The sequence below is a fragment of the Engystomops pustulosus genome, chromosome 11 (genome assembly GCF_040894005.1).
Source record: "Engystomops pustulosus chromosome 11, aEngPut4.maternal, whole genome shotgun sequence".
Lineage (NCBI taxonomy): Eukaryota > Metazoa > Chordata > Amphibia > Anura > Leptodactylidae > Engystomops > Engystomops pustulosus.
Window position 1 is genome coordinate 45,103,896 of NC_092421.1, and position 26,875 is coordinate 45,130,770.

Genomic DNA, 26,875 nt, shown 5'->3' on the forward strand with positions numbered 1-26,875 from the left:
AACTCCAGAGTCTCCAGCTTTTCCAAAAGCCACTCCAGTCTCCGGTTTCCGAAAGCCATTCCAGTCTCCGGCCTTCCAGGTTCGACGTCTGTCTGTCCCTGTTCTCCTCCTTAGATGTTCCTTCACTATGAAGAATAGGAAGAGACAGAAGAGGCAGAAGAAGAAGAGGGGCCTAAAGGGGGGGGGGTACTGGGACGGATGCATCCACGATCCTCGTTGTGTATCGGGTGCACACCTGCGCTCCCCGGCCCGGACGTGCCTCTCCAGCGTTTCTGCTTCCTGACTAGGCTGCATCCTCGCTTCTGCTGCTGAGGCCGCGGGCTCCCACTGCTAGGGCATGCACCATCTCTCCTAGCCTTTTAGGGCCAGCGTCCTCCTGATTGGTGCTGGCTAATCCGGCTCCCTTCCTTCCTTGCCAGATCTTCAGCACTGTTGCAGCTTTGTTTCAGCATGCTACAAGGAACTTCCAAGGTTTCCACATCTCAGTTCCTGCTGAATAAGAAAGCCCATCAGCATTTCCAGATGCTCCTGTTCCTCCAGCATTTCCAGACACCTCCGTGTTTCCCTGTGTTCCTCCAGCGTTTCCAGACGCCTTTGTGTTTCCCTGTGTTCCTTCAGCGTATCCAGACGCCTCTGTGTTTCCTGTCTCCAGCGTTCCCAGACGCTCCTGGTGGCTCCCATGTTCCAGTGTTCCCAGACAGGAGGATATTGATTTAATTCTCCAGCACACTAATAGGACCATGTCTACACCCAGAGAGGCTACTGTACAGCATAAGCCTGGGTGTGGTAATCAGCCAGGAAAACTCAAACTGCCAAACTAGAACCTGAAAGAGTTCTGATATTATAATTACTTCTATTTTTCATAAGGCCTTACTTTTTACCAAATTGCTTGACTAAAGGGTTTTTGATTCCTCTTAACAGTCCTCACTGCAACAAATGTACAGATTTTTGAGGTTGCCAAAGGTAGTCAAGGCTATAAAATAAAATTACTTTCCTGCCGAATTAACCACTGCTTCAGTGGTGTGGCTCCAGTCTTTTCATAAATTTTCATGCATCAATGATGTAATATCAACAACATATAACCATTGCATTCAATCATTGGCCTAAAACACATCTGGATTCTAGAGTATGTCTATCTTTCTAGTCATTTTTAAAATACAAGATTATTAAGGTTTTCATTTCCTTCATTATGTAATTGTTTATGCATTTTATGGTGAGGGCAATTATTTGTTGTTAAACATGTTTATGGTATGGGATTCTGATTACTAAATAGTTAATACATTTAATCTGCTGGAATCAATTTTAATTTAATTAAAAAGTTACTGAAAATATATCAAAGACGTGGCAGTTGCCAAGTGTTTCTTTGAAAACTAAGAATAATTTAAAATTTATAAGTTTCAATATAAGATTGACGTCATAGTATCCTCAGAAGCTCGCTTCTTACACTCTGTATTTCCATCTAACTCCAGATAACTAATGCATAAATATGAATGGAGCACATTTCATGTTAGATATTTCTCACTAGTCTATAAATTACAAATTCACAAATTCTTATCAATAGTACATGACATAAAATCATGTTAAATAATGGATTCACACAAAATAAGAACAAAGTAGAGACAAGCCAAATTGGGAAATAGGCTTTAATGTGGAGCAGATAAACGTCTCTCTTCAAAGTATTTCATATAAGTCTGCAGCAAATATAAAGGTCATCATATTAAAAGCATAAAAATGAAAGCAAGTAACTAGGTCTTCAAATCTTGAGTTCTTGACAGCTCTTCACAAAGTGAAAATGTTCCTTATTTTTTAAATTGTTGAAGGAGTTGAACTAATAATTCACGTTCATGAATTGGGCTGTGGCCTTATTGAAACAACATACTAAAGTCTGGTGGGGATTGTGCTTGTCCACATGGTTCCCCCAACAGTTCTCCGCCAGAAGTTGTTATGACTTCCTCCTACAAATACAAAATATAGTTATATACTAATAAAAAATTGTCAATCACCCAAAGAAAGCAATATGTACACATTTTTTAAAAAAAACTATAAAGTTAATTTATTCAAAAATATGGCCAATAGGATAACCAAAAGTAGTAAGGGTTTTAATGTTTCTTTGGTGTTAACAATTTGTCAAGTATACAATATATTGCGTTATGTGGCTCACTCAATCTTGTAGCGCATCTGACTGATGAAAGCAAATGGTAATACAGGCGGTCCCTTACTTAAGAACACAAGACTTACAGACGACCCTAGTTACAAGCGGACCTCTGGATGTTGGCAATTTACTGTACTTTACTTATATAATATACAGTATACTATAGTTTATCCCTAGGCTACAATTAACAGCTATAACAGTTATCAAAGGTGTCTGCAATTAAGCTTTATTATTAATCTTGGTTCTGATGACAACCCAACATTTTTCAAATTAAAATTTGGTTGGGGTTACAATTATAAAATATAGAGTTCCGACTTACATACAATCAGAACGCATCAGAATTATGATCACTCCAAGACTACTGACATGAAAAGACTCAGTAGGTGTCAGCAGTATGACAAAGCTGAGTTTGCTCCACCGATACCAATATGTTACAACTTACAGTTAAAATCACAGTTTAAGAAGTTCTAGTCACATTATTGCCGCCAAAAAAGGGGGGAAAAAAGACCAAAAATGGTTGTATATTACCACTTCCTCTGTGATGGGCAAGTCTAGGGGTGTGATACATGCATAGGTTTAATAGGTCACAATCAAGCACAAGTTGGCACTTAAGGCATAATCACTATGGTTTACATTGTACTTAAAAATATAAAAATACACACAAGGATGTTAGGCATTACCACGTCCCAAAATGCCTTAGAAATTATCAAAAGTTCACACAATATAAAATTAAGTTAAGGGGTTGGTCACAAACTTATTGGTGCACGTTTTTTTATTATTATGCTACATAGCACCAAGCAAAAACACCACTTCGTAGTAAAAGTTATGCTCTTAAATAACACATCCCTGAGAGACACTACAGGGCACACTTATCAGGGCTTGTACGCCAGTTTCTTGTTGAGCTTTCCTTAACAGATGCAGACTATAGAACAATTTAAAACCATGTCAGGGGGGCCGGAGCTTCCAGATAAATTTGTCCACTGCAGGAGTTTGGGGGCAACATCATATGATAAAGGTTACTTCTGGGTGAGTTGGGAGGTGGTAGACTCCCTTTAAAACAAAAACAAATTTTGTTTCTTTAGGACAAGTTTGCATGGATGTAAGAAGTATGGGATAAAGTATTTTATCAGATTCTTAATTCATACTGTATGCTTTCAAAACACTTTATAATGTAAAGTTACCTTGTGAAAATCAATGAGATCTGTAAGAGTAGCATGTCTATTTGGGTCAACACCAAGAAAGCTGTAGTAATCTCCTGAAGCATCGACTAGGAAATGCTTAAAGCCATTCTGATGCCGATAAGACAAAGCGTAGCCCCAAATTTTTTCACTAACACGAACAAGAAAGGATCCCTCAGGCATATTCATCAACAACTTTTCTGCAGATTCACGGCTGATGATTCCTGAATAAAATAAGGATTACACATAAAGTCATATAAATGCAAATTATTAATCAGGTTAAGTTACTACTGTAAGAAGATCATTGCATTAGTTATCGTTACTATGAAAAATTTTCTTTTACATTATAATTTTGCAATCCGTTGAAGGACTAACATTTGCCTTTAATGTTACAATGGAACATAGTGGAAATAGTGGTCTCTTCAAGTTCTTTACATTTGACACAGTTAGAACATAGACTTAAAGGAAATATTTAAGTTATCTAAAATTAAACTGCATATACTCACCTATACTCCTCTTCACCATGATCCCGCTGATGGTTCTCTTTAAGCTTGACAGGCTTGTAAAAAGCAGCAGGCATGATGTCCAGCGCTCTGGGCTGTTAATTATTCAAGCCTCAACCCATGCTGGAGGTAACGTCACACAAGCAGTGTGGTCTTGCCTCCCACTCCAATGTTGGTGTGAATAATTAATGTACCTGAACTCCAGGCTGCTTTTTATGACATTTTTTTTCTGTGATCACAGCGTGTTAAGCTTAAAGACCAGGATTGAGATGCAAAGCTGACTATGTGTACAGTAGTTTAATTTTAGTTAGCAAAAATTTAGTTTAGTTTAGCATCATGGTAGTTGATGCTTCAGAACTAGACCTCTACCTGAAACTCTTATGCTTTATTTCAACTGCTGAGATCTATAGTTTAAGAGGGGATTTAGGATTGTTCTTTTGTCAATGATACCTTGGTCCATAAAAAATATTAAGTTTAAAATTTAAAAAATGTTTGCCTCAAAAATATAAATAAAAAAAAATACTTACATCAGACTGGACTATGTGAATCAGGTGACATTGTTTTTTATTCAAATTTTTTTTATTTTTTTGGAATATAGGTGTATTATTAGGGATGGTTTAAAACTAGATTTCTTTAAAAAAAACTTTCATTTACACATCATGGTCCTAATTAATATCTTATGTGTTTTTTAATGTGTAAAGTGCAGTTTGGTGTTGGTACGCTGCTTAGTACTGGTGAGAAATTCTAGTTTGTTTTGCAACTGAAATAAATCAGGCGCCGACAAACAGCTGAATTTTTTTAGGTAAGCGTGTCACAGAGAACTTTAATCTGTGCGGCATTCAAAATGTAGGTGTTGCACAGAAATAGCAAATGTTATGCCAGAAAAAAGTACTAATTCAGACCATACTTGTGTCTGAAAAAAGATAAATACTCCAATAATTTCCAGAAACTGTGCAAACCAGCCTCTTAATCCAGAATGAAAAGCACAATATTTATCAAAAGTGTCTGAGAGAAAGTGTTTGAGAGAGAGTCTGTTCTACTTGCAAATGAAAAACAATTAATGCTCAATAGAGATGAGCGAGCACTAAAATGCTCGGGTACTCGTTATTCGAGACGAACTTTTCCCGATGCTCGAGTGCTCGTTTCGAGTAACGAGCCCCATTGAAGTCAATGGGAGACTCGAGCATTTTTCAAGGGGACCAAGGCTCTGCACAGGGAAGCTTGGCCAAACACCTGCGAACCTCAGAAAAGGATGGAAACACCACGGAAATGGACAGGAAACAGCAGGGGCAGCATGCATGGATGCCTCTGAGGCTGCTTAATCGTACCATTATGCCAAAATTATGGGCAACAGCATGGCCATGACAGAGTGACAGAATGAAGCTAGATAGCATCTAAAACATCCAATAATTGACCCTGACACTATAGGGGACGGCATGCAGAGGCAGCGGCAGCAGCGGCAGGCTAGAGAGTGGCATGGCGACATACCCTAAATGGACTCAGGCTTCAAACCAATGGGTGGCAGAGAGGAACCAAAGGAGGTGAGCAAGAAGCGCTCAAATAATATCGGTACATGATAAAAGTTTGCCAGTATATTTTGTGGATTACACAGCAGGGTGGCGACAAAGTTAACATGGAAGCCATGAAAACAATCCAAAATTCTGCCTGACACAGCTCGTTTGATAAGGGGACCATGTATGGAGGCAGTGAACTAGTAGTAGATTAAAGGTGCTGCAGTTAAAACTATGTTAGTTGGATCTTGGCATGGAGCTGGCGCTCCGCTGCCAGGCGAGCTTTTGCCAATCCAAGCCCCTGTCTCTAGGCTACTCCCCAAACAGCACTTCTATGAACCTTTTGTATAAGATCAAGTGTAGTAGCGTTCTTATAAGTTTGGGATATGGCGGGTGAGGGGAATGTAAACATCTGCGCAAGAAGCGCTGAAATAATATCCGTAAATGAAAAAAGTTTTCCAGTATATTTTGTGGCTTACACAGCACGGTGGCGACAAAGTTAACAAGTTTGATGCGGAATGCCCTGTAATAGCTCTTGGGCGGTGTGCCTTTTATCACCTAGGCTCAGCAGTTTGAGCACCGCCTGCTGTCGCTTAGCGACGGCACTGCTGCTGTGCCTAGAGCTACCGACTGATGGCGCCATGCCCACGGATGGTAATTCGGAGGAGGAGGAGGAGGTGGAGGAGGGGTGGGAGGAGGAGGAGGCATAGTAGGCCTGAAACACCTGGACCGAGGTAGGCCCCGCAATCCTCTGCGTCGGCAGTATATGACCAGCCCCAGGGTCAGACTCGGTCCCAGCCTGCACCAAGTTAAGTGTAGTAGCGTTCTTATAAGTTTGGAATATGGCGGGTGAGGGGAATGTAAACAGATGCGCAAGAAGCGCTGAAATAATATCCGTAAATGGTAAAAGTTTGCCAGTATATTTTGAGGATTACACAGCAGGGTGGCGACAAAGTTAACAACTTTGATGTGGAATCCATGAAAACAACCCAAAATTCTGCCTGACACAGCACGTTTGATAAGGCGGCCATGTATGGAGGCAGTGAACTAGTAGTAGATTAAAGGTGCTGCAGTTAAAACTATGTTAGTTGGTTCTTGGCATGGAGCTGGCGCTCCGCTGCCAGACGAGCTTTCGCCAATCCAAGCCCCTGTCTCTAGGCTACTCCCCAAACAGCACTTCTAAGAACCTTTTGTATAAGATCAAGTGTAGTAGCGTTCTTATAAGTTTAGGATATGGCGGGTGAGGGGAATGTAAACAGATGCGCAAGAAGCGCTGAAATAATATCCGTAAATGGTAAAAGTTTGCCAGTGTATTTTGTGGATAACACAGCAGGGTGGCGACAAAGTTAACAACTTTGATGTGGAATCCATGAAAACAACCCAAATTTCGGCCTGACACACCTCGTTTGATAAAGGGACGATGTATGGAGGCAGCTATATGGACGACTTTTGGAGGTAGCAATGGAGACAACGTGTGGAGGCTGCTATGGAGACAATTCAATTTGGATAGTGCCTGTATGTGGCAGTCCAAAAAAGTTTTCAAACCAGAGGAGCAGAAAGGTGGCCCTCCAGAAAAATGGAATAGATTGAGTGCCTGTATGTGGCAGTCCAAAAAAGTTTTCAAACCAGAGGAGCAGGTAGGTGGCCCTCCAGAAAAATTGAATAGATTGAGTGCCTGTATGTGGCAGTCCAAAAAAGTTTTCAAACCAGAGGAGCAGGTAGGTGGCCCTCCATAAAAATGGAATAGATTGAGTGCCTGTATGTGGCAGTCCAAAAAAGTTTTCAAACCAGAGGAGCAGGTAGGTGGCCCTCCATAAAAATGGAATAGATTGAGTGCCTGTATGTGGCAGTCCAAAAAAGTTTTCAAACCAGAGGAGCAGGTAGGTGGCCCTCCATAAAAATGGAATAGTTTGAGTGCCTGTATGTGGCAGTCCAAAAAAGTTTTCAAACCAGAGGAGCAGGTAGGTGGCCCTCCATAAAAATGGAATAGATTGAGTGCCTGTATGTGGCAGTCCAAAAAAGTTTTCAAACCAGAGGAGCAGGTAGGTGGCCCTCCATAAAAATGGAATAGATTGAGTGCCTGTATGTGGCAGTCCAAAAAAGTTTTCAAACCAGAGGAGCAGGTAGGTGGCCCTCCATAAAAATGGAATAGATTGAGTGCCTGTATGTGGCAGTCCAAAAAAGTTTTCAAACCAGAGGAGCAGGTAGGTGGCCCTCCATAAAAATGGAATAGATTGAGTGCCTGTATGTGGCAGTCCAAAAAAGTTTTCAAACCAGAGGAGCAGGTAGGTGGCCCTCCAGAAAAATGGAATAGATTGAGTGCCTGTATGTGGCAGTCCAAAAAAGTTTTCAAACCAGAGGAGCAGGTAGGTGGCCCTCCATAAAAATGGAATAGATTGAGTGCCTGTATGTGGCAGTCCAAAAAAGTTTTCAAACCAGAGGAGCAGGTAGGTGGCCCTCCAGAAAAATGGAATAGATTGAGTGCCTGTATGTGGCAGTCCAAAAAAGTTTTCAAACCAGAGGAGCAGGTAGGTGGCCCTCCAGAAAAATGGAATAGATTGAGTGCCTGTATGTGGCAGTCCAAAAAAGTTTTCAAACCAGAGGAGCAGGTAGGTGGCCCTCCAGAAAAATGGAATAGATTGAGTGCCTGTATGTGGCAGTCCAAAAAAGTTTTCAAACCAGAGGAGCAGGTAGGTGGCCCTCCAGAAAAATGGAATAGATTGAGTGCCTGTATGTGGCAGTCCAAAAAAGTTTTCAAACCAGAGGAGCAGGTAGGTGGCCCTCCAGAAAAATTGAATAGATTGAGTGCCTGTATGTGGCACTCCCAAAAATTGTTTAAAACAGAGGACCGGGTCGGTGGCCCTCCATAAAAATTAAATGCATAAAGTACTATAGCTAGAGCCAGTGGGCCTTGTAAAAAAATAGCCAGTTTCCTCTGCTTTACTGTACAAAGAGGAGGAGAAGGAGGAAAATGAGGAGGAGGAGTGGATAAATTATTCAGGTTGAGCTTTCTTCACCTGGTGGAGATTGGAAATTAGGAGAAATCCAGGCTTTATTCATCTTGATAAGCGTCAGCCTGTCAGCGCTGTCAGTCGACAGGCGTGTACGCTTATCGGTGATGATGCCACCAGCTGCACTGAAAACCCGCTCGGACAAGACGCTAGCGGCAGGGCAGGCAAGAACCTCCAAGGCGTACAGCGCCAGTTCGTGCCACATGTCCAGCTTTGAAACCCAGTAGTTGTAGGGAGCTGTGTGATCATTTAGGACGATGGTATGGTCAGCTACATACTCCCTCACCATCTTTCTGTAAAGATCAGCCCTACTCTGCCGAGACTGGGGACAGGTGACAGTGTCTTGCTGGGGTGACATAAAGCTGGCAAAAGCCTTGTAAAGCGTACCCTTGCCAGTGCTGGACAAGCTGCCTGCTCGCCTACTCTCCCTTGCTACTTGTCCCGCAGAACTACGCACTCTGCCGCTAGCGCTGTCAGAAGGGAAATACTGTTTCAGCTTGTGCACCAGGGCCTGCTGGTATTCATGCATTCTCACACTCCTTTCCTCTCCAGGGATGAGAGTGGAAAGATTTTGCTTGTACCGTGGGTCCAGGAGAGTGAACACCCAGTAATCGGTGCTGGAATAAATTCTTTGAACGCGAGGGTCACGGGATAGGCAGCCTAGCATGAAATCTGCCATATGCGCCAGAGTACCAACGCGTAAGAATTCACTCCCCTCACTGGCCTGACTGTCCATTTCCTCCTCCTCCAACTCCTCCAACTCCTCTTCTTCTGCCCATACACGCTCAACAGTGAAGGACTCAACAATGGTCCCCTCTTGTGTCTCGCCAACATTCTCCTCCTCTTCCTCCTTATCCTCCTCCACCTCCTCCGATATGCACTGAGAAACAGACCTAAGGGTGCTTTGGCTATCAACAAGGGAATCTTCTTCCCCCGTCTCTTGTGAGGAGCGCAAAGCTTCCGACTTCATGCTGACCAGAGAGTTTTTCAACAGGCCAAGCAGCGGGATGGTGAGGCTGATGATGGCGGCATCGCCACTGACCATCTGTGTTGACTCCTCAAAGTTACTCAGCACCTGACAGATATCAGACATCCACGTCCACTCCTCATTGTAGACTTGAGGAAGCTGACTGACCTGACTACCAGTTCTGGTGGAAGTTGACATCTGGCAGTCTACAATCGCTCGGCGCTGCTGGTAAACTCTGGATAACATGGTCAGTGTTGAATTCCACCTCGTGGGCACGTCGCACAACAGTCGGTGAGCTGGCAGTTGGAGGCGGCGCTGCGCTGCCCTGAGAGTGGCAGCATCTGTGCGGGACTTCCTGAAATGCGCACAGATGCGGCGCACCTTCGTGAGCAAATCAGACAGATTGGGGTATGTCTTGAGGAAACGCTGAACTATCAGATTTAACACATAGGCCAGGCATGGCACATGTGTCAGTCTGCCGAGTTGCAGAGCCGCCACCAGGTTACGGCCGTTGTCACACACAACCATGCCTGGCTTCAGGTTCAGCGGTGCCAGCCACAGATCAGTCTGCGCATTGATGCCCTGTAATAGTTCTTGGGCGGTGTGCCTTTTATCGCCTAGGCTCAGCAGTTTCAGCACCGCATGCTATCGCTTAGCGACGGCACTGCTGCTGTGCCTAGAGCTACCGACTGATGGCGCCATGCCCACGGATGGTCGTTCGGAGGAGGAGGTGGAGGAGGGGTGGGAGGAGGAGGAGGCATAGTAGGCCTGAAACACCTGGACCGAGGTAGGCCCCGCAATCCTCGGCGTCGGCAGTATATGACCAGCCGCAGGGTCAGACTCGGTCCCAGCCTCCACCAAGTTAACCCAATGGGCCGTCAGCGATATATAGTGGCCCTGCCCGGCAGCACTCGTCCACGTGTCCGTGGTCAGGTGGACCTTGTCAGAAACGGCGTTGGTCAGGGCACGGATTATGTTGTCTGACACGTGCTGGTGCAGGGCTGGGACGGCACATCGGGAAAAGTAGTGGCGGCTGGGGACCGAATACCGAGGGGCGGCCGCCGCCATGAGGCTGCGAAAGGCCTTGGTCTCTACTAGCCTATAGGGCAGCATCTCCAGGCTTAGCAATCTGGAGATGTGCACATTAAGGGCTTGGGCGTGCGGGTGGGTTGCACTATATTTGCGTTTCCGCTCCAGCATCTGGGGTATGGAGAGCTGAACGCTGGTGGATGCTGTGGAGGATCGTGGAGGCGACGATGGGGTTTTTGTGGCAGGGTCCTGGGCAGGGGGCTGACTATCAGCTGACACAGGGGAAGGAGCAGTGGTGTGCACGGCCGGAGGTGAACGCGCTTGTTGCCACTGAGTGGGGTGTTTAGCATTCATATGCCTGCGCATACTGATGGTAGTTAAGCTAGTAGTGGTGGAACCCCTGCTGATCCTGGTTTGGCAAATGTGGCACACCACAGTCCGTTGGTCATCCGGTGTTTCCTTAAAGAACCTCCAGACTTCTGAAAATCTAGCCCTCGCCGCAGGAGCCCTCGCCACGGGAGCTTCACTAGTTGACACATTTGGCGCTGATGCACCTGCTCTGGCCCTGCCTCTCCGTCTGGCCCCACCACTGCCTCTTCCAACCTGTTCTGGTCGAGGACTCTCCTCCGTCTCAGAAGCACTGTGTTCACCCGGCCTCTCAACCCAGCTTGGGTCTGTCACCTCATCATCCTCCGATCCCTCAGTCTGCTCCCCCTCGGACTTCCTGCCCTGACAACAACTTCCCCACTGTCTGACAACCGTGTCTCCTCATCGTCGGACACCTCTTTATACACTTCTTCCACTACGTCAACAAGGTCATCATCACCCACAGACTGCGACTGGTGGAAAACCTGGGCATCGGAAAATTGCTCATCAGCAACCGGACAAGTGGTTTGTGACTGTGGGAAGGGTCCAGAAAACAGTTCCTCAGAGTATGCCGGTTCAAATGGCAAATTTTGCTGGGAGGGGGCAGACTGGGGGGGAGGAGGCTGAGGTGCAGGAGCTGGAGGAGTGCCGATTTCGGTGACATGGGTGGACTGCGTGGAAGACTGACTGGTGGACAAATTGCTCGAAGCATTGTCGGCAATCCACGACATCACCTGTTCGCACTGTTCTGGCCTCAACAGTGCTCTACCACGAGTCCCAGTAACTTCAGACATGAACCTAGGGAGTGTAGCTCTGCAGCGTTCCCCTGCTCCCTCATCAGCAGGTGGTGTCTCACCCCGCCCAGGACCACGGCCTCTGACCCCTGCAGTAGTTGGACGCCCACGTCCCCGCCCTCGTCCTCTACCCCTAGCCCTCGGGTTAAACATTTTGAAAATGAGAGTTATAACTTTAATTTTTTTTTTACCTTTTTTTTGTGTTTTTTCTTTTTTTGTGTGTTTTTTAGTTTTTAAAACCAAACGATGCTATCCTATTGCTATGGCTATTTTCTAGCCAAGTATGAAAGCACACTGCTATGCCAGATGAGATGACGCTGAGTTATGAAAAAAATAAACGTAAAATAAAAAAGGAAATGGCAGACTGTGCCTAATTGAAATCCAACCCCGGGCCCTAATAAATTTTCCCACTTCGGTCTTTGCGATGGATATGTGCGTCACTAAGCGCAAAACACAGTGGTCGCAAGTCTCACTCCAAATTGCTCACAATTTGCTAGTAGATGCACTGCAACAACTACAGCCACCAGCAGATCAACCAGAAATCAAATATATATAACGCTACTGTAGGCGTAAGTAAGCCGTTTGGATTCTCCTATGGCTATTTTCTAGCCAAGTATTAAAGCACACTACTATGCCAGATGAGATGACGCTGAGTTATGAAAAAAATAAACGTAAAATAAAAAAGGAAATGGCAGACTGTGCCTAATTGAAATCCAACCCCGGGCCCTAATAAATTTTCCCACTTCGGTCTTTGCGATGGATATGTGCGTCACTAAGCGCAAAACACAGTGGTCGCAAGTCTCACTCCAAATTGCTCACAATTTGCTAGTAGATGCACTGCAACAACTACAGCCACCAGCAGATCAACCAGAAATCAAATATATATAACGCTACTGTAGGCGTAAGTAAGCCGTTTGGATTCTCCTATGGCTATTTTCTAGCCAAGTATTAAAGCACACTACTATGCCAGATGAGATGACGTTGAGTTATGAAAAAAATAAACGTAAAATAAAAAAGGAAATGGCAGACTGTGCCTAATTGAAATCCAACCCCGGGCCCTAATAAATTTTCCCACTTCGGTCTTTGCGATGGATATGTGCGTCACTAAGCGCAAAACACAGTGGTCGCAAGTCTCACTCCAAATTGCTCACAATTTGCTAGTAGATGCACTGCAACAACTACAGCCACCAGCAGATCAACCAGAAATCAAATATATATAACGCTACTGTAGGCGTAAGTAAGCCGTTTGGATTCTCCTATGGCTATTTTCTAGCCAAGTATTAAAGCACACTACTATGCCAGATGAGATGACACTGAGTTATGAAAAAAATAAACGTAAAATAAAAAAGGAAATGGCAGACTGTGCCTAATTGAAATCCAACCCCGGGCCCTAATAAATTTTCCCACTTCGGTCTTTGCGATGGATATGTGCGTCACTAAGCGCAAAACACAGTGGTCGCAAGTCTGACTCCAAATTGCTCACAATTTGCTAGTAGATGCACTGCAACAACTACAGCCACCAGCAGATCAACCAGAAATCAAATATATATAACGCTACTGTAGGCGTAAGTAAGCCGTTTGGATTCTCCTATGGCTATTTTCTAGCCAAGTATTAAAGCACACTACTATGCAAGATGAGATGACACTGAGTTATTAAAAAAATAAACGTAAAATAAAAAGAAACTGGCAGACTGTGCCTAATTGAAATCAAACCCCTAATAAATTTTCCCACTTTGGTGTTTGAGGTGGATATGTGTGTCACTAAGAGCTAAACACAACGGTAGCAAGTCCCCCTGCTAATTCCTCACAATATGGTACTAGCTGCACTACTAGTGCCAGCAAGCCCAGCCACAAGCAAATAAAAAAAAAAAGGATAACGTTATTGTAGCCCTAAGAAGGGCTGTTGTAGAATCACTCCTGCCTAACAGTAAGCTAATAGAACACCCTAACGCTTTCCCTGACCAGCAGCAGCTCTCTCCCTAGCGGCATCCAGACAGAGAATGATCCGAGCAGCGCGGGCAGCGGCTAGTCTATCCCAGGGTCACCTGATCTGGCCAGCCAACCACTGCTATCGACGTGTAAGGGTACCACGTCATGCTGGGTGGAGTGCAGAGTCTCCTGGCTTGTGATTGGCTCTGTTTCTGGCCGCCAAAAAGCAAAACGGCGGGAGCTGCCATTTTCTCGAGCGGGCGAAATACTCGTCCGAGCAACGAGCAGTTACGAGTACGCTAATGCTCGATCGAGCATCAAGCTCGGACGAGTATGTTCGCTCATCTCTAGAGCTCAACTTTCATTATAAGCAACTAGAACATGAGCAGCTAGAACAGTTTTGCTTCCAATCACTTGATATATTTCCCTTGTTGAATGTATGTACAATTTAGGGAGCCAGAGTCCCCAAAGACAGAAGTGATTTATGACTGTCTATTCTGAATTAGTTCTGTTGCCTCTACTGGACCTGGCAGTCAAGCCTTCTTGGACTTCTACCCCTCTCCATGCCTAAATGGAGCCATGTGATCAGATACACACATGAGGTAAATGTTAATATTACTGGAATAAAGGACCCTAGATGACATCACCCTGGTTATATGAGGTTCCAGCAAAGCACTGTGACACAATTTTTTAATCCCTAATAACAGAGCTGTATATACCTGTAGTTGACTCTTGTCAGACAGTTTTAGTTCCACACAGCAGCATGTCCGAGCAGTGAAACCAACTAAAAACAAGGAGGCAGGGCAAAAATATGTTAAATTTAACCCCTTAACGACTTGGCTATTTTGCACCTTCCTGACATGGCCCTTTGTTTGAAATCTGACATGTGTCACTTTAAGTGGTTATAACCTTGGAACGCTTTAACATATCCAGTTGATTTTGAGCCTGTTTTTTTTTTGTGACACATTGTACTACATGTTGGTTGAGAAACTTAAGCAATATGTTTAGTATTTATTTATTAAATAAATGGAAATTTGGTGAAGATTTTTAAGAAAACTGTTTTCCAAATTCAAAATTTTCTACTTTTGGAAAGTTGGTCATACCAAAGTAACTTGATAATTAACATTTTTCATATGTCTGCTTTAACTTGGCATCATTTTTCAAACATCCTTTTCTTTTTTTTAGGATATTATAACTTTAGGTGCAATTTTTAAGATTTTTACAAAGATCATCCAAACCTACTTTTCGAGGGCCAATTTAGTTAGAAGTGACTTTGTAAGGCCTACACGACAGAAACCCCCCACAAATTATATCATTTTAGAAACTGCACACCTCAAAATATTCAAAACAACCTTTGGGAAGTTTGTTAACCATATGAGGGAGAAAAATAAATGAAAATGAAATTACAGAAATGTAATTTTATCTTACAATATATTAATTAGAAACTAAAATTTGCACCTTCACAATGGGCTAAAAAGGAAAATGCATTTTACAATGTTTAGAGCAATTCCTCCTGGATATGCCAATACCCATTTTGTCACTGTACCCTGTTGTATGGGCATGAGGGCACTTTTCCAAGGGCCACTTTTTCAAGGGAAAGAGCATTGTTTCGTATTTGGAGGACAAATACGGCTGAAAAAGTTTTTATGTGTCTGGATGCATTTAGAGAGCCCTAGTGGTACCAAAACGGAGGATAGCCCCAACAAGAGACACCATTTTGGAAAGTACACTCCTTGGAAAGTTTAGCAAGATATAATTTGTGTATTTGCCCCAACAGGTGTTTGATTCAAATAGGCCCCAAAAAGAAAAAAATTGGTGAAAACTTTCCCAAAAAAGACACTTTTACACCTAATTTTTGTAAGCCATAAGGGATTGAAAATTAAACAACCCCCAAAAATGTGCACTACCATTTTTGAGTGTGTGGTATATATTGTGGCTTTGGTCTGTTTGTGGGAATACCTGGGTGCTTGGCCAGGCCCAGGTTCACCTAGCCTTGCTCTAACCATATCATTATAGGCAATACTATTCAGCACTTGCACTTTATTTGTATGTGTTTATTTATTATGTCTATTTGACTGGAAGCATTGGTTAACCTTGGCAGGTAGCATCTTATGGATTCTATTCCTACCTTATATGCAGGTGTCCATGCATTCGATGTATATATATGTTGCATTATATTGCCTACCTTTACCACTCACACCCATTGTCATTCAGGCATTAACCTTGGTATTTAGACTATTTTTACTTGTTTACACACTTGTGGTTAGGGGTGGGGGATGGAGTAGGGTTATGTACTCACTCTATCCTGTGTTTTTTTGGCATTTTTTATTGATTTTAATTGATAATCAGTCATGTATTTCAGTAATTGTTAAATAAAGATTAAATAAAGATTGAATTGCATTTTTGGTCCTCAGTAGCACACTTCTTTCTTCTCTAGTGTTTATATTGTCAATTGGTGTGCGGACCAGTTTGTATATTAGCTGTGTACACCCCATCTGCTTTTTGTGGTGTCAAAAATGTGCACTACTATTTCTCCGGAGTATAAAATTGCCGCACATGGCCAAATAAAATGTTGTATGGGTATACCGTAGGGCTCAGAAGGGATAGAGGGGCATTGGCCTTTTAGAAGCCAGATTTGACATAAATCCTTACATGTGTCAGGATGCATTTAGAGAGCCCTAGTGGTACCAAAACACAGGAACCCCAACCAGTGACACCATTTAGGAAAGTATATGCCTTGGAGAATTTAGCAAGATATAAAATGTGTATTTGCCCGTAAAGGTCTTTGATTTAAATAGGCCCTAATAAGGTCATTTTTACCTCTTATTTTTTTTATAGCCACAAGGGATAAAAAAGGTAATAATCTCCAAAATTGTGTAAACTATTGTGTAGAAGTATATAAAGTGTTGTTTGGGCACACAGTAGAGGGAAAGAGGGATGTTTGCCTTTCAGAAGCCAAATTTGACAGAAATCTTTTATGCATTTGGAGAACCCTAGTGGTATAAAACAAAGAAGAACCCAAAAAGTGACCCTAATTTTCTAACATACACCCCTTAGAGAATTTAACAATGTGTGATATGTGTATTTGCCCCTACAGGTGAATGATCCAATTAGGCCCTCAAAATTAAAAAGGTGAACATTTTTCTTTAAAGGTCACTTTTACCCTGAATTTTTGTTGATCATCAAAGATGAAATAAAAGATGAAAAAACTGTTTCCCGAGTCTAGAAGTACCCCACATCTAGAGTGCACACTAGAGAGAAAGAGGGATATTTGCTTTTTAGAAGGCAAATTTGACAGAAATCCTTCACATGCATCAGGATGCATTTGGAGAGCCCTAGTGGAATAAAACAGAGGAAAACCTGAAGTGACCCTAATTGTTGAATGCACACCCCTTGGGGAATTTAGCATGGTGTAATATGTGGTGTAGTGTAATACACATGGTGAAATGAGAATTTTGAACATACAGGTGGTTTCCAAATATGATGTGCAATTAATGCCCAAGATGGAGATTGCAATTATTTCTGGAAAGTTCAGTGCCCATTATGTGATGCCCATTATCTGATAACCAATATGTAAAGCCCAGGTTGTTCCACTGCAACATGTCTGCTCTCTGATTAGAAAGCCATGTTTCCTGATGCGAGGAAAGACCATACATGTGATCCTGAATGCTAGCCAGAAAGTACAGCAGGGCTCCGCAATAATAATAAATCTAGTGCCTACAAGTAGTATTCAACCCCCTGCAGATTTAGCAGGTTTGATAAGAAGCAAATAAGTTACAGCCTTCAAACTTGAAACAAGAGCAGGATTTATTAACAGATGCATAAATCTTACAAACCAAAAAGTTATGTTGCTTAGTTATATTTTAATAAATTTTAAACATAAAAGTGTGGGTCAATTATTATTCAACCCCTAGGTTTAATATTTTGTGGAATAACCCTTGTTTGCAATTACAGCTAATAATGGTCTTTTATAAGACCTGATCAGGCCAGCACAGGTCTCTGGAGTTATCTTGGCCCACTCCTCCATGCAGATCTTCTCCAAGTTATCTAGGTTCTTTGGGTGTCTTATGTGGACTTTAATCTTGAGCTCCTTTGACAAGTTTTCAATTGGGTTAAAAACGGACTAGGCCACTGCAACACCTTGATTTTTTCCCTCTTGAACCAGGCCTTGGTTTTCTTGGCTGTGTGCTTTGGGTCGTTGTCTTGTTGGACGATGAAATGACGACGTATCTTAAGATCCTTGATGGAGGAGCGGAGGTTCTTGGCCAAAATCTCCAAGTAGGCCGTGCTATCCATCTTCCCATGAATGCGGACCAGATGGCCAGGCCCCTTGGCTGAGAAGCAGCCCCAAAGCATAATACTGCCACCACCATGCTTGACTGTAGGGATGGTATTCATGGGGTCGTATGCAGTGCCATCCAGTCTCCAAACGTCACGTGTGTGGTTGGCACCAAAGATCTCGATCTTGGTCTCATCAGACCAGAGAACCTTGAACCAGACTGTCTCAGAGTCCTCCAAGTGATCATGAGCAAACTGTAAACGAGCCTTGACATGACACTTTGAAAGTAAAGGTACCTTACGTGCTCGTCTGGAACGGAGACCATTGCGGTGGAGTACGTTACTTATGGTATTGACTGAAACCAATGTCCCCACTGCCATGAGATCTTCCCGGAGCTCCTTCCTTGACGTCCTTGGGTTAGCCTTGACTCTTCGGACAAGCCTGGCCTCGGCACGGGAGGAAACTTTCAAAGGCTGTCCAGGCCGTGGAAGGCTAACAGTAGTTCCATAAGTCTTCCACTTCCGGATGATGCTCCCAACAGTGGAGACAGGTAGGCCCAACTTCTTGGAAAGGGTTTTGTACCCCTTGCCAGCCTTGTGACCTTCCACGATCTTGTCTCTAATAGCCTTGGAATGCTCCTTTGTCTTATCCATGTTGACCACATGGTCAACTATTTAAGACCACTATTTAAGACCCTCCCCAAACTTGTGAACAGCACTCATACATATGAGTGCTGTTCACAAGTTTGGGGAGGGTCTTAAATAGTCAGAAAAAGCTGGAAAAACTGATAATTAATCCAAACATGTGAAGCTCATTGTTCTTTGTGCCTGAACTACTTCTTAATACTTTAGGGGAACCAAACAGAATTCTGGTGGTTTGAGGGGTTGAATAATAATTGACCCATACTTTTATGTTTAAAATTTATTAAAATTTAACTGAGCAACATAACTTTTTGGTTTGTAAGATTTATGCATCTGTTAATAAATCCTGCTCTTGTTTGAAGTTTGAAGGCTCTAACTTATTTGCTTCTTATCAAACCTGCTAAATCTGCAGGGGGTTGAATACTACTTGTAGGCACTGTATATAAAGAACATGGTGAATTATAAAGGATGTGCTAACAAGTGACCTTAATTTGCAATCTACATCCGCAATGAAATAATCAATGGTGATCAATTTGACCTAACAGTTGTTACAATAATTCCTTTTACCGAAATATGAATTCACAACAAAAGTTGGATGTAAATTATAAATTTGTTGCGTATAAGGTGGTGGAATATACCAGGGGACAACTAAAATTTTATCACTCTGAAGTTCTCGCAATTCTCTTAGTTGTATGTAGTGTCCATACTTACTCCTCTTTTGGAACAGACTCTTTTCTGAGTCCTTCCTTTAGAAGCCACAGAATTCACTGGAAAAATGTTGTCCTGGCAAAACACAGAGGACATCTAATCCAGAGGCACTGGGGCCCTGTCCTTCTTGTCCAAATATTAGTTTCCTAATATCTGCCTCTTGAACATGGAAAAATCATATGGCATGACCTGCACATTAGAACAGCACTTAAGAGTTGTACAGCATCATATGTACAATGTTCATGGCCATTACTTTTATACCATATCTTCATTTTCCGTAGGGTGCTGTACGGTGTCAGCACCTGATCTGACAGATCAAACCCACCCATGTATTTATTGTAGGATACTGTCTGGCTTTGGGGCAGAGGTGGAGGTACCTCGTACAGCCATGTGGGTGCTGGAGTCAGCATGAATTGTGGTCAGAACAAGGACATTGCTTTTGTTCTTATATTTGCCCAACACAATGTTCTGATTGCTGAGTGCCTTGATGGCTAAGTGGCTGCCTAACAAGGGTTCCGGGGACCTCTCTGGCTTTTGCGTACAGTGCCGCCGCACCCTACAGAACCTCTGGAGCTGAGTGTTGGAATAGTGGAACGCTGGGATACAACTTATCCACATACAAGTGGTAACCCTTCTCAAGCAGTGGGTGCACAGATCAGTCAATCGGAGCTCTCTGGGAAATGGCATGATGCCACTAGACATGGCCCCTACCACTGATGATTGGTGCTATCTTAGATTGTTGCCGTGTGTTCCTATTATTCACCCCAGCAATGCCCATTGTGACGAATATTGCTGCTATTGGCTGGTCTAGATCGACCAGCCACTAGCAGTGAATTTGAAAAGAGGGGGGCAGCAAAACCTCTCTGGACCACAAGGCAAAATTGGTGGCTGTCAGGAACAGTCGCCACCTTGCTCCGATCACCGTGTCTACAGACATGGTATCGTTATTACCAACGTCATAAGTAAAATCGCTGCTATTGACTGGTCTGCATTGATGAGTCACTAGCAGTGATTATGAACTGGGGGGGGGGGCCACGAAACCCCTGTGGTCCACTTGACAAGATGGATGGCCATCAGCAACAGCCGCCATCTTGACCTGATCACTGTGTCTGAACCATGTTGGCAGGTCACTACCCGCTGCACTGTTTTATGACAATACTGGTCAGGAAGGGGTTTATTGGCTATACAATCTTTTTTGATTTTTTGGACAATGTGGACAAATAAGGGCTTATTTTTTGCGAGACAGATGCAATGTTAAAAAAAAACCTTCTTGAAACCCTGCCTTTTCCAGTGCCTCTAGGAGCTTTAAGATCGATACAGAATGCTTTCATCCGGTTCGTGTGGGCCCACAAACGTCACAGGGTGACAAAGTCTGTTTTACTTGCTCATAGATCTAAAGGAGGATTGTCGGTACCAGACCTAGTTAAATATTACTGGGCGGTTCATCTCAGACGAATCCCGGCTTGGTCTACATTGTGGGCCTATTCGAGGTGGATGGAAGTCGAGAAACTTTGGCTGGCCCCATTCCATCTCAATTCGCCACTTATTGCAAACCCTGGGAAGCTCCGACACAGTCTCCAAGCCTACCCGTTTGGAATATCTATGTCATCTCTGCCATCTATCTGATTCTTTTACATCCTGACCCCGCAGAGGCGGTATCACATTCTTACATGGCCAGGTGGGAACGGGTGGTGGGATCCCCAATCACGCAGGAGACCTGGTGTTGTATATGGCATTATGCAGCCAAATCATCGATATGCGCGGTTTACAAGGAGAATCAGTATAAGCTGTTATATTTCTGGTATCATACACCAGCGCAATTACATCAGATATTTCCAGAAACTCAGGACATTTGCTGGCGCTGCAAGGAGACAGGTGGTGATTTACAACATATCTTCTGGTCTTGTGCAAATATCCAGCCGTTTTGGGTGGAGGTCAGAGACCTGATTCATGATATACTTTCAATTTCGATTCCTCTCACCCCCCTGTTCTACTTGCTTAACATAGCCCCACGGCCTCTACCTAAGCTGTCCATGAGGTTAGCCTTACACATCCTTACGGCAGCCAAGTGCCTGATAGCAAAACACTGGAAGAGGTCGAATCGGCCAACCAGAGGGTTCCTCTTGGTAAGAGTGAGAGAGGTCCGGAGTATGGATTCTATGACTGCTTCAATGGATGATAAAATAGACCTTTTCTCTAAGATATGGGCCCCATGGGATGCATATTGGGCGGGTATGGTAAGCCAAAGAGATGATTGACCGGGAAGCAGACACAACTTATAAAGAGACTTCCACTTTTTCTCCTCCTCCCCTCTTTCCTTATGTATCCTTGTCTGGCGTCTCCCCCACGCTTTATTGGTTTGTTGTAATTTTGTTTCTTGGGCTCCGAACGAGCTCTTCTTTTTGTAATGACTACATGTACTATGTATATGATAGATACAATGCTGACTACTGATCTATGTAACTAATGACCTAAGGTCAACCTTTTAAACTAACTGTTGGCTATTGTTGACCTTTTTTTTTCTTTTCTGGTATTGTTTACGATATCTGGATTTCTCATACGAGTATTGTGTAAAATATTTTAATTGAATTAAAAACACAGTTAAATTTAAAAAAAAAACCTTTCAATTTAGTGGGTCTTTAGCTTATTGATATGATTTTATTAACGCTTTACGTGTGGAGGAAAATAAAATCATCAAATCTTATGTTGGATTTTTAGCATTTTTTGGGGGGCGTTCACTGTAGCATAAAAATAATATATTATCTTAATTCTACAGATCACTATGATTACAGAAATGCCTCATATATATAGTTTTATTTACATAGTATTGCCATTTTTACAGCAGCATGACTTTTGGTTGACGGAGCTGATTCTGGGCTTTTTATTTGCGTGATAAGTTGTTTTTTTCAGTGGTACTGGTGATTGTAACTTTTTTGGATCAATTTTAGAACACTTTTCTTAAAGCAATTTGATTAAAAAATGTACATTTTTGGCTAATTTTTCTGTTTTTTTTGTTTTTTTTACTGTGTTCCCCAAGCGGGTCCAATTATGATTTTGATTTATTGTATAGATTGTTACAGACACAGCAATACCAAATAAATGGGTTTTTTTTGTGATTTAGTGTTTTTTTGTACTTTTACTATATACATTACTTGTATATAGGGAATTGTGGTCTTTGGGGGACTTTCACTTTATTTAATTTTTTTTACATTTAGTGACATGTTTTACAGTTGTACTCTTTTACAACTAAAACAGTGCATTAATACAGATGCTGCACATGCATGGACTCGGCTCCAGGAAGAGATTGCACAGCCCCGGGGCACTGGCACACCCCAGGGCTGTCAGTGGAGGATCTGATTGGCGGGTCCAATCCACATCAAAAGCACCTTACAGACCGCAACATGTGAGGGGTTAACACCCGCGATCAGAGAAATCCGTTCTGTAAGGTGCCAGCCAACTGATCCTCCTCTGTCATATTGACTGGTTCCCTCTAATACCTTATAAAGTCATACTAAGTACAGTACATGCAATGTATGCCGTCTCCTGTTGCCAGAAGAGATTTACTGGAAATAATACAATGTAAGGAGTCAATTTCTTACCTGATTGTATCAGCTCAATCAATTTTTTGCTCAAAATGCCACTGTAGAGGGAGGCATCACTGAGTGAATATATATAACACATGCCACAGTCAACACTAAATCACAATAGCAGAATGGCCATCTTTCTAGTGTGAAGGCCAGTCCTGTTATACCTTAAAAGTAAAGAGCAGCCAAGGAAATCACCTGCAGTATGACAGGCTATAAATGGTTTGATCTACAGTTTCTTTAACCATGTGTCAGGGAATAATGTTTTAAAGCACATGGGCAAATTGTGATTTTTAAAGCACATCAACTCAGTAGTTGCGGCTAATGCTAAGTTCAATATATTACAGCAGTATAAAATATATTAATGCATCGATGGAAGCTGAATAAATTATACATGGAAATTTCAGAACAGATGCAAAACATTTTATATAATAATATCCTTAAATGGAATTAAACTACTGTCAGGATCATTCAATTATATGCTACAAGTGTAAAAAATTAGTTATAAATGTCACAAATCCCAAAAGGGAAGACATTAATAAAAAGAAATTCTATCAAATTGCTGTCTGATCATTTTTCATCAAAATAGGAAGATGGGTAAACAAACAAAATCAGACCAAATAATAGGAAAAAAAAAGAAAACTTCTCTGATTCAACTATTTGGAATGCTATTCGTCCGCCTAAATAATCATTAAGTAAAGACTAGGAAAACAAACAAACCATAATTATATTTTCTAAAAGTGAGTTGGTAAAGTGAAAGGGTAGGAAGGGAACTGTTTTTATCGAGATTGCCTAATATTATAGCTTTCCCCAGAATTACTGCTATGTATAGTCTTTATATGAAGGTCTCCACAAAGTACCTCTCCTGAATAAGAGTACGGCCTCATGCACATGGTCATTATTTTGGGCCATGCATGTGCTAGACATTTTTACAGCAGCTAGAACATGTCCTCATTTCTTTTTTATGTATGCCTGACTGCTCAGTTTGCAAAAGACAAAGCAGATCCTATTCTTGCTTGAATAATCTTTTTCTATTGTCATTGCATGTGACTCACCAACCAATTACAAATGGGTCACAAAAAAGGGATCGCAGCCTATTGTTAGCAGCCCTAAAAGATCTTGTGCATGTGTTCTTAGGGAAAAGCAAAGTGTACTCCAGTTTATTACAGCAAAATGAAATACAGTAGATGGAAATAGACCATTTATAAGATGGACACAAACAAGGTGGGGTAAAGTCACGCAAGAGGAGTGAATAATTATCAGCCGGGAGCGCGGGACATTGCATCCCCGCACTCTGGGCTGCTTTTTATAACTCTTTTTTTCAGGCGATCCTGGTGTGTCAAAATTAAAGAAGATAAGTGCCGGGATTGAGATGAAAAGGAGTATAGGTGAGTATGTGTAGTTTATTTGTAGATTTCCATTAAAAGTCACTGTCAGAAGTGTCATGAAGTAAGGCAGTGCACAGTTAGACTAGGCAGTTTAATACTGTGCGGCCTTGATAATAACAGCAGTGTGAATACAAAGGTCAGAACTATGTGACACTCTCATAATTAATTTTATCTGCATGTGAAGGATGCATATATAATTGATTATTTTAGATCAAAGTACAATGCTATTCGAGTGGTCCATTTGGCTGTATTGACAAATGTTAGAGTCCTGTCAGGATGAACCCCTTGCCATGAGATGGATAATAATGAAAGCCTTCATCTATATTATGGGCCAGTTGCAGCTGCTTACCATGTAGCTATATACAAATATATTAAGATGAACCCCAGTGATTTTAATGGGGTCTATCTGGTTGCAGTAATAATTCCTGTCATTTTGTCTATCAATTTTGACTGACATAGGCCAATGTGATAGTTGTCACAGTCTATGGGAATAGTCTGTGGACTCCCTGGACCACCGCGGGGGATAAAGATGCTAGGCGCAACCCGGTAATGGAGTCTAAAAGGGCTTGCTGTGGCGGGGAGCCACCAGATCGCTCCACGGGTGCCAAGGTAGGGACAAACAGCAGGCAGGACCACCGGAAGGCAGGACCACGGGAAGGCAAGACCACGGGAAGGCAGGACCTCGGATGGATGGCTGGCAGGACCTTGGATGGACGGCTGGCAGGATCTCGGATGGACGGTTGGCAGGACCTCGGATTTCAGGTTTGCTGGGGAGAATTCTGGGACCTCTTGTTCTTCTGGTGGTGCTAGCAGTATTCTCTGACCTCCGGCGCGTATCCGTGCAAACACTCGTCTGCTACCAGCGGTCTCTGGCATGCGTCCCGGGCAGCGGCTGCTAAGACCTCACGCTGTCTAGGAGTTGTGTTCTGAACTGCTGAGACTTGTGGTACCTCTGCATGGTGCCTGCTATTGTGCTTGGTTATTCTGCACCATGTGGGGTTAATTCTCAGAAGTTGTCCAGCTCCTATCAGGTTCTGGAGGTGGGGTTCTGGCTGCATAAATTGCAGCTTCACTAGTCACCCGTGTCAGTGTTTGAAATCCCTTTCTTTACTTGCTCTCTGTATTAGGTTTGACTTTCTCTGTGTCTGAATTGTTGTGAACTCGACTAGATCCGCAAAATTGGGCCTTCCCTCTCCCACCTGACTCTCCATCCCATTCTTCTCTTGACGCTTTGTTTTCTGCTTTAGGCCAGATTAATGATGAGCCTGAAAGCCGAGCACTGGAAGTTTCCCACCTTAGATCTCTGTGTCAGGGAAAACTGACGGCGGAAGATTATTGTGCCCAATTCAGACAGTATGTGACTGACTCGCAATGGAATGACTGTGCCCTAAAAGTCCAATTTATATCAGACCGAGTACAGGACTTATTCTTAGCTTATGCTGAGCCTCAGACATTAGATGAAGCTATGACTCTGGTCGTCCAAGTTGATCGTCGCCTAAGATCCAGGCGATCACCTCTGGTGTCCCCTGACTGTCAGCCAGCGGCCAGTCTGTCCCCAGGCAGTCCAGAATTGGAATCCATTGAGCTGGATAGCATCTCTCCTGCACAGCGGAGGCAACATCGATTAAGATGCCATCTCTGTTTCTACTGTGAAAGTCCTGATCATCAGATACACACCTGTTCCAAGAGGCAGCAGCAGGAAAAACTTCCGCTCCTAAGCAGTAATCAGGGGGACTGCTTAGGAGCTCTGGTACTCCCAGTTGTGTCTGGAATGTATTTACCTTGTACGGTTAAGTTTCAATCTGTTTCTTGTACTGGTCGCGCCTTCTTGGATTCAGGTGCTGCAACTAATTTCATTGATTATAATTTTGTCTCTTAGTTATCTATGTCATTGATTCCATTGTCCACTTCTATTCAGTTGTCGGGTGCGGATTTGACCCCTCTACAGGCAGGGTTGATTACATTCCGAACCCTGCAGATAAAGCTTATGGTAGGAGCTATGCATGATGAATGGTGTTCTTTCCTAGTTATGGAACATATGTCTGAAAATATCATTCTTAGTTTACCCTGGCTCTGCAATTAATTGGGAAACTCTGGAGCTGGTTCATTGGGGTCCTCACTGTAAGGATCACCTGACCAGAGTTTTATTATGTACAGTAGTGGCGGCAGGTCAGAGTCTTCCAGGTTTTCTCTCTGATTACTCAGATGTGTTTTCAAAACCCTTGTCCCAAGTCCTTCCTCCTCACAGGAAGTTTGATTGTAAAATTGACCTTCTTCCTGATGCTAGATTGCCAAAGGTTCGTATATATAACCTGTCAGTACCAGAACAGGAGTCACTGAAGAGTTACATTGATGAGAGTTTGGCAATCGGACAAATCCGTCCCTCCGAGTCGCCACTGGGGTCGGGTTCTTTTTTGTTGAGAAAAAAGATGGTGGTTTACGGCCATGCATTGATTATCCAGAATTAAATAAGATAATGGTAAAAAAAACTCGGGTCCTCTTCCCTTAATCCCGGATCTCTTAAATCAGGTTTCTGGGGCCCAAGTTTTCTCTAAATTAGATCTCAGAGGGGCTTATAACCTGATTCGCATCCGGGAACAGGATGAGTGGAAGACCACATTTAATACACCTTTGGGACACTTTGAATACCTGGTTATGCCCTTTGGTTTGAGTAATGCCCCAGCGGTTTTTCAAGGGTCTATGAACTCCATCTTTCATGATTACATCGGTGTGTTTATGGTGGTGTATCTTGACGATATTTTGATTTTCTCTCCTGATATGGTTTTACACCAGCAACATCTCCGCCAAGTACTTACCAGGTTATGCAAAAATCAC

General features: G+C 42.9%; 1 protein-coding gene across 1 annotated transcript in view; it reads right to left on the reverse strand.

The window, feature by feature from the left end:
• Positions 1 to 1,701: 1,701 nt before the first annotated feature.
• Positions 1,702 to 26,875, reverse strand: part of SH2D4B (SH2 domain containing 4B) — a 125,988-nt gene continuing 100,814 nt past the window's right edge. Inside the window, exons 4-5 of the mRNA XM_072130955.1 lie at positions 3,334 to 3,554; positions 1,702 to 1,955 (exon numbers count right to left, since the gene is read on the reverse strand). Of these exons, the coding sequence (XP_071987056.1) occupies positions 1,863 to 1,955; positions 3,334 to 3,554 (314 nt within the window). The 3' untranslated portion in view covers positions 1,702 to 1,862. The remainder of the gene's footprint in view (positions 1,956 to 3,333; positions 3,555 to 26,875) is intronic.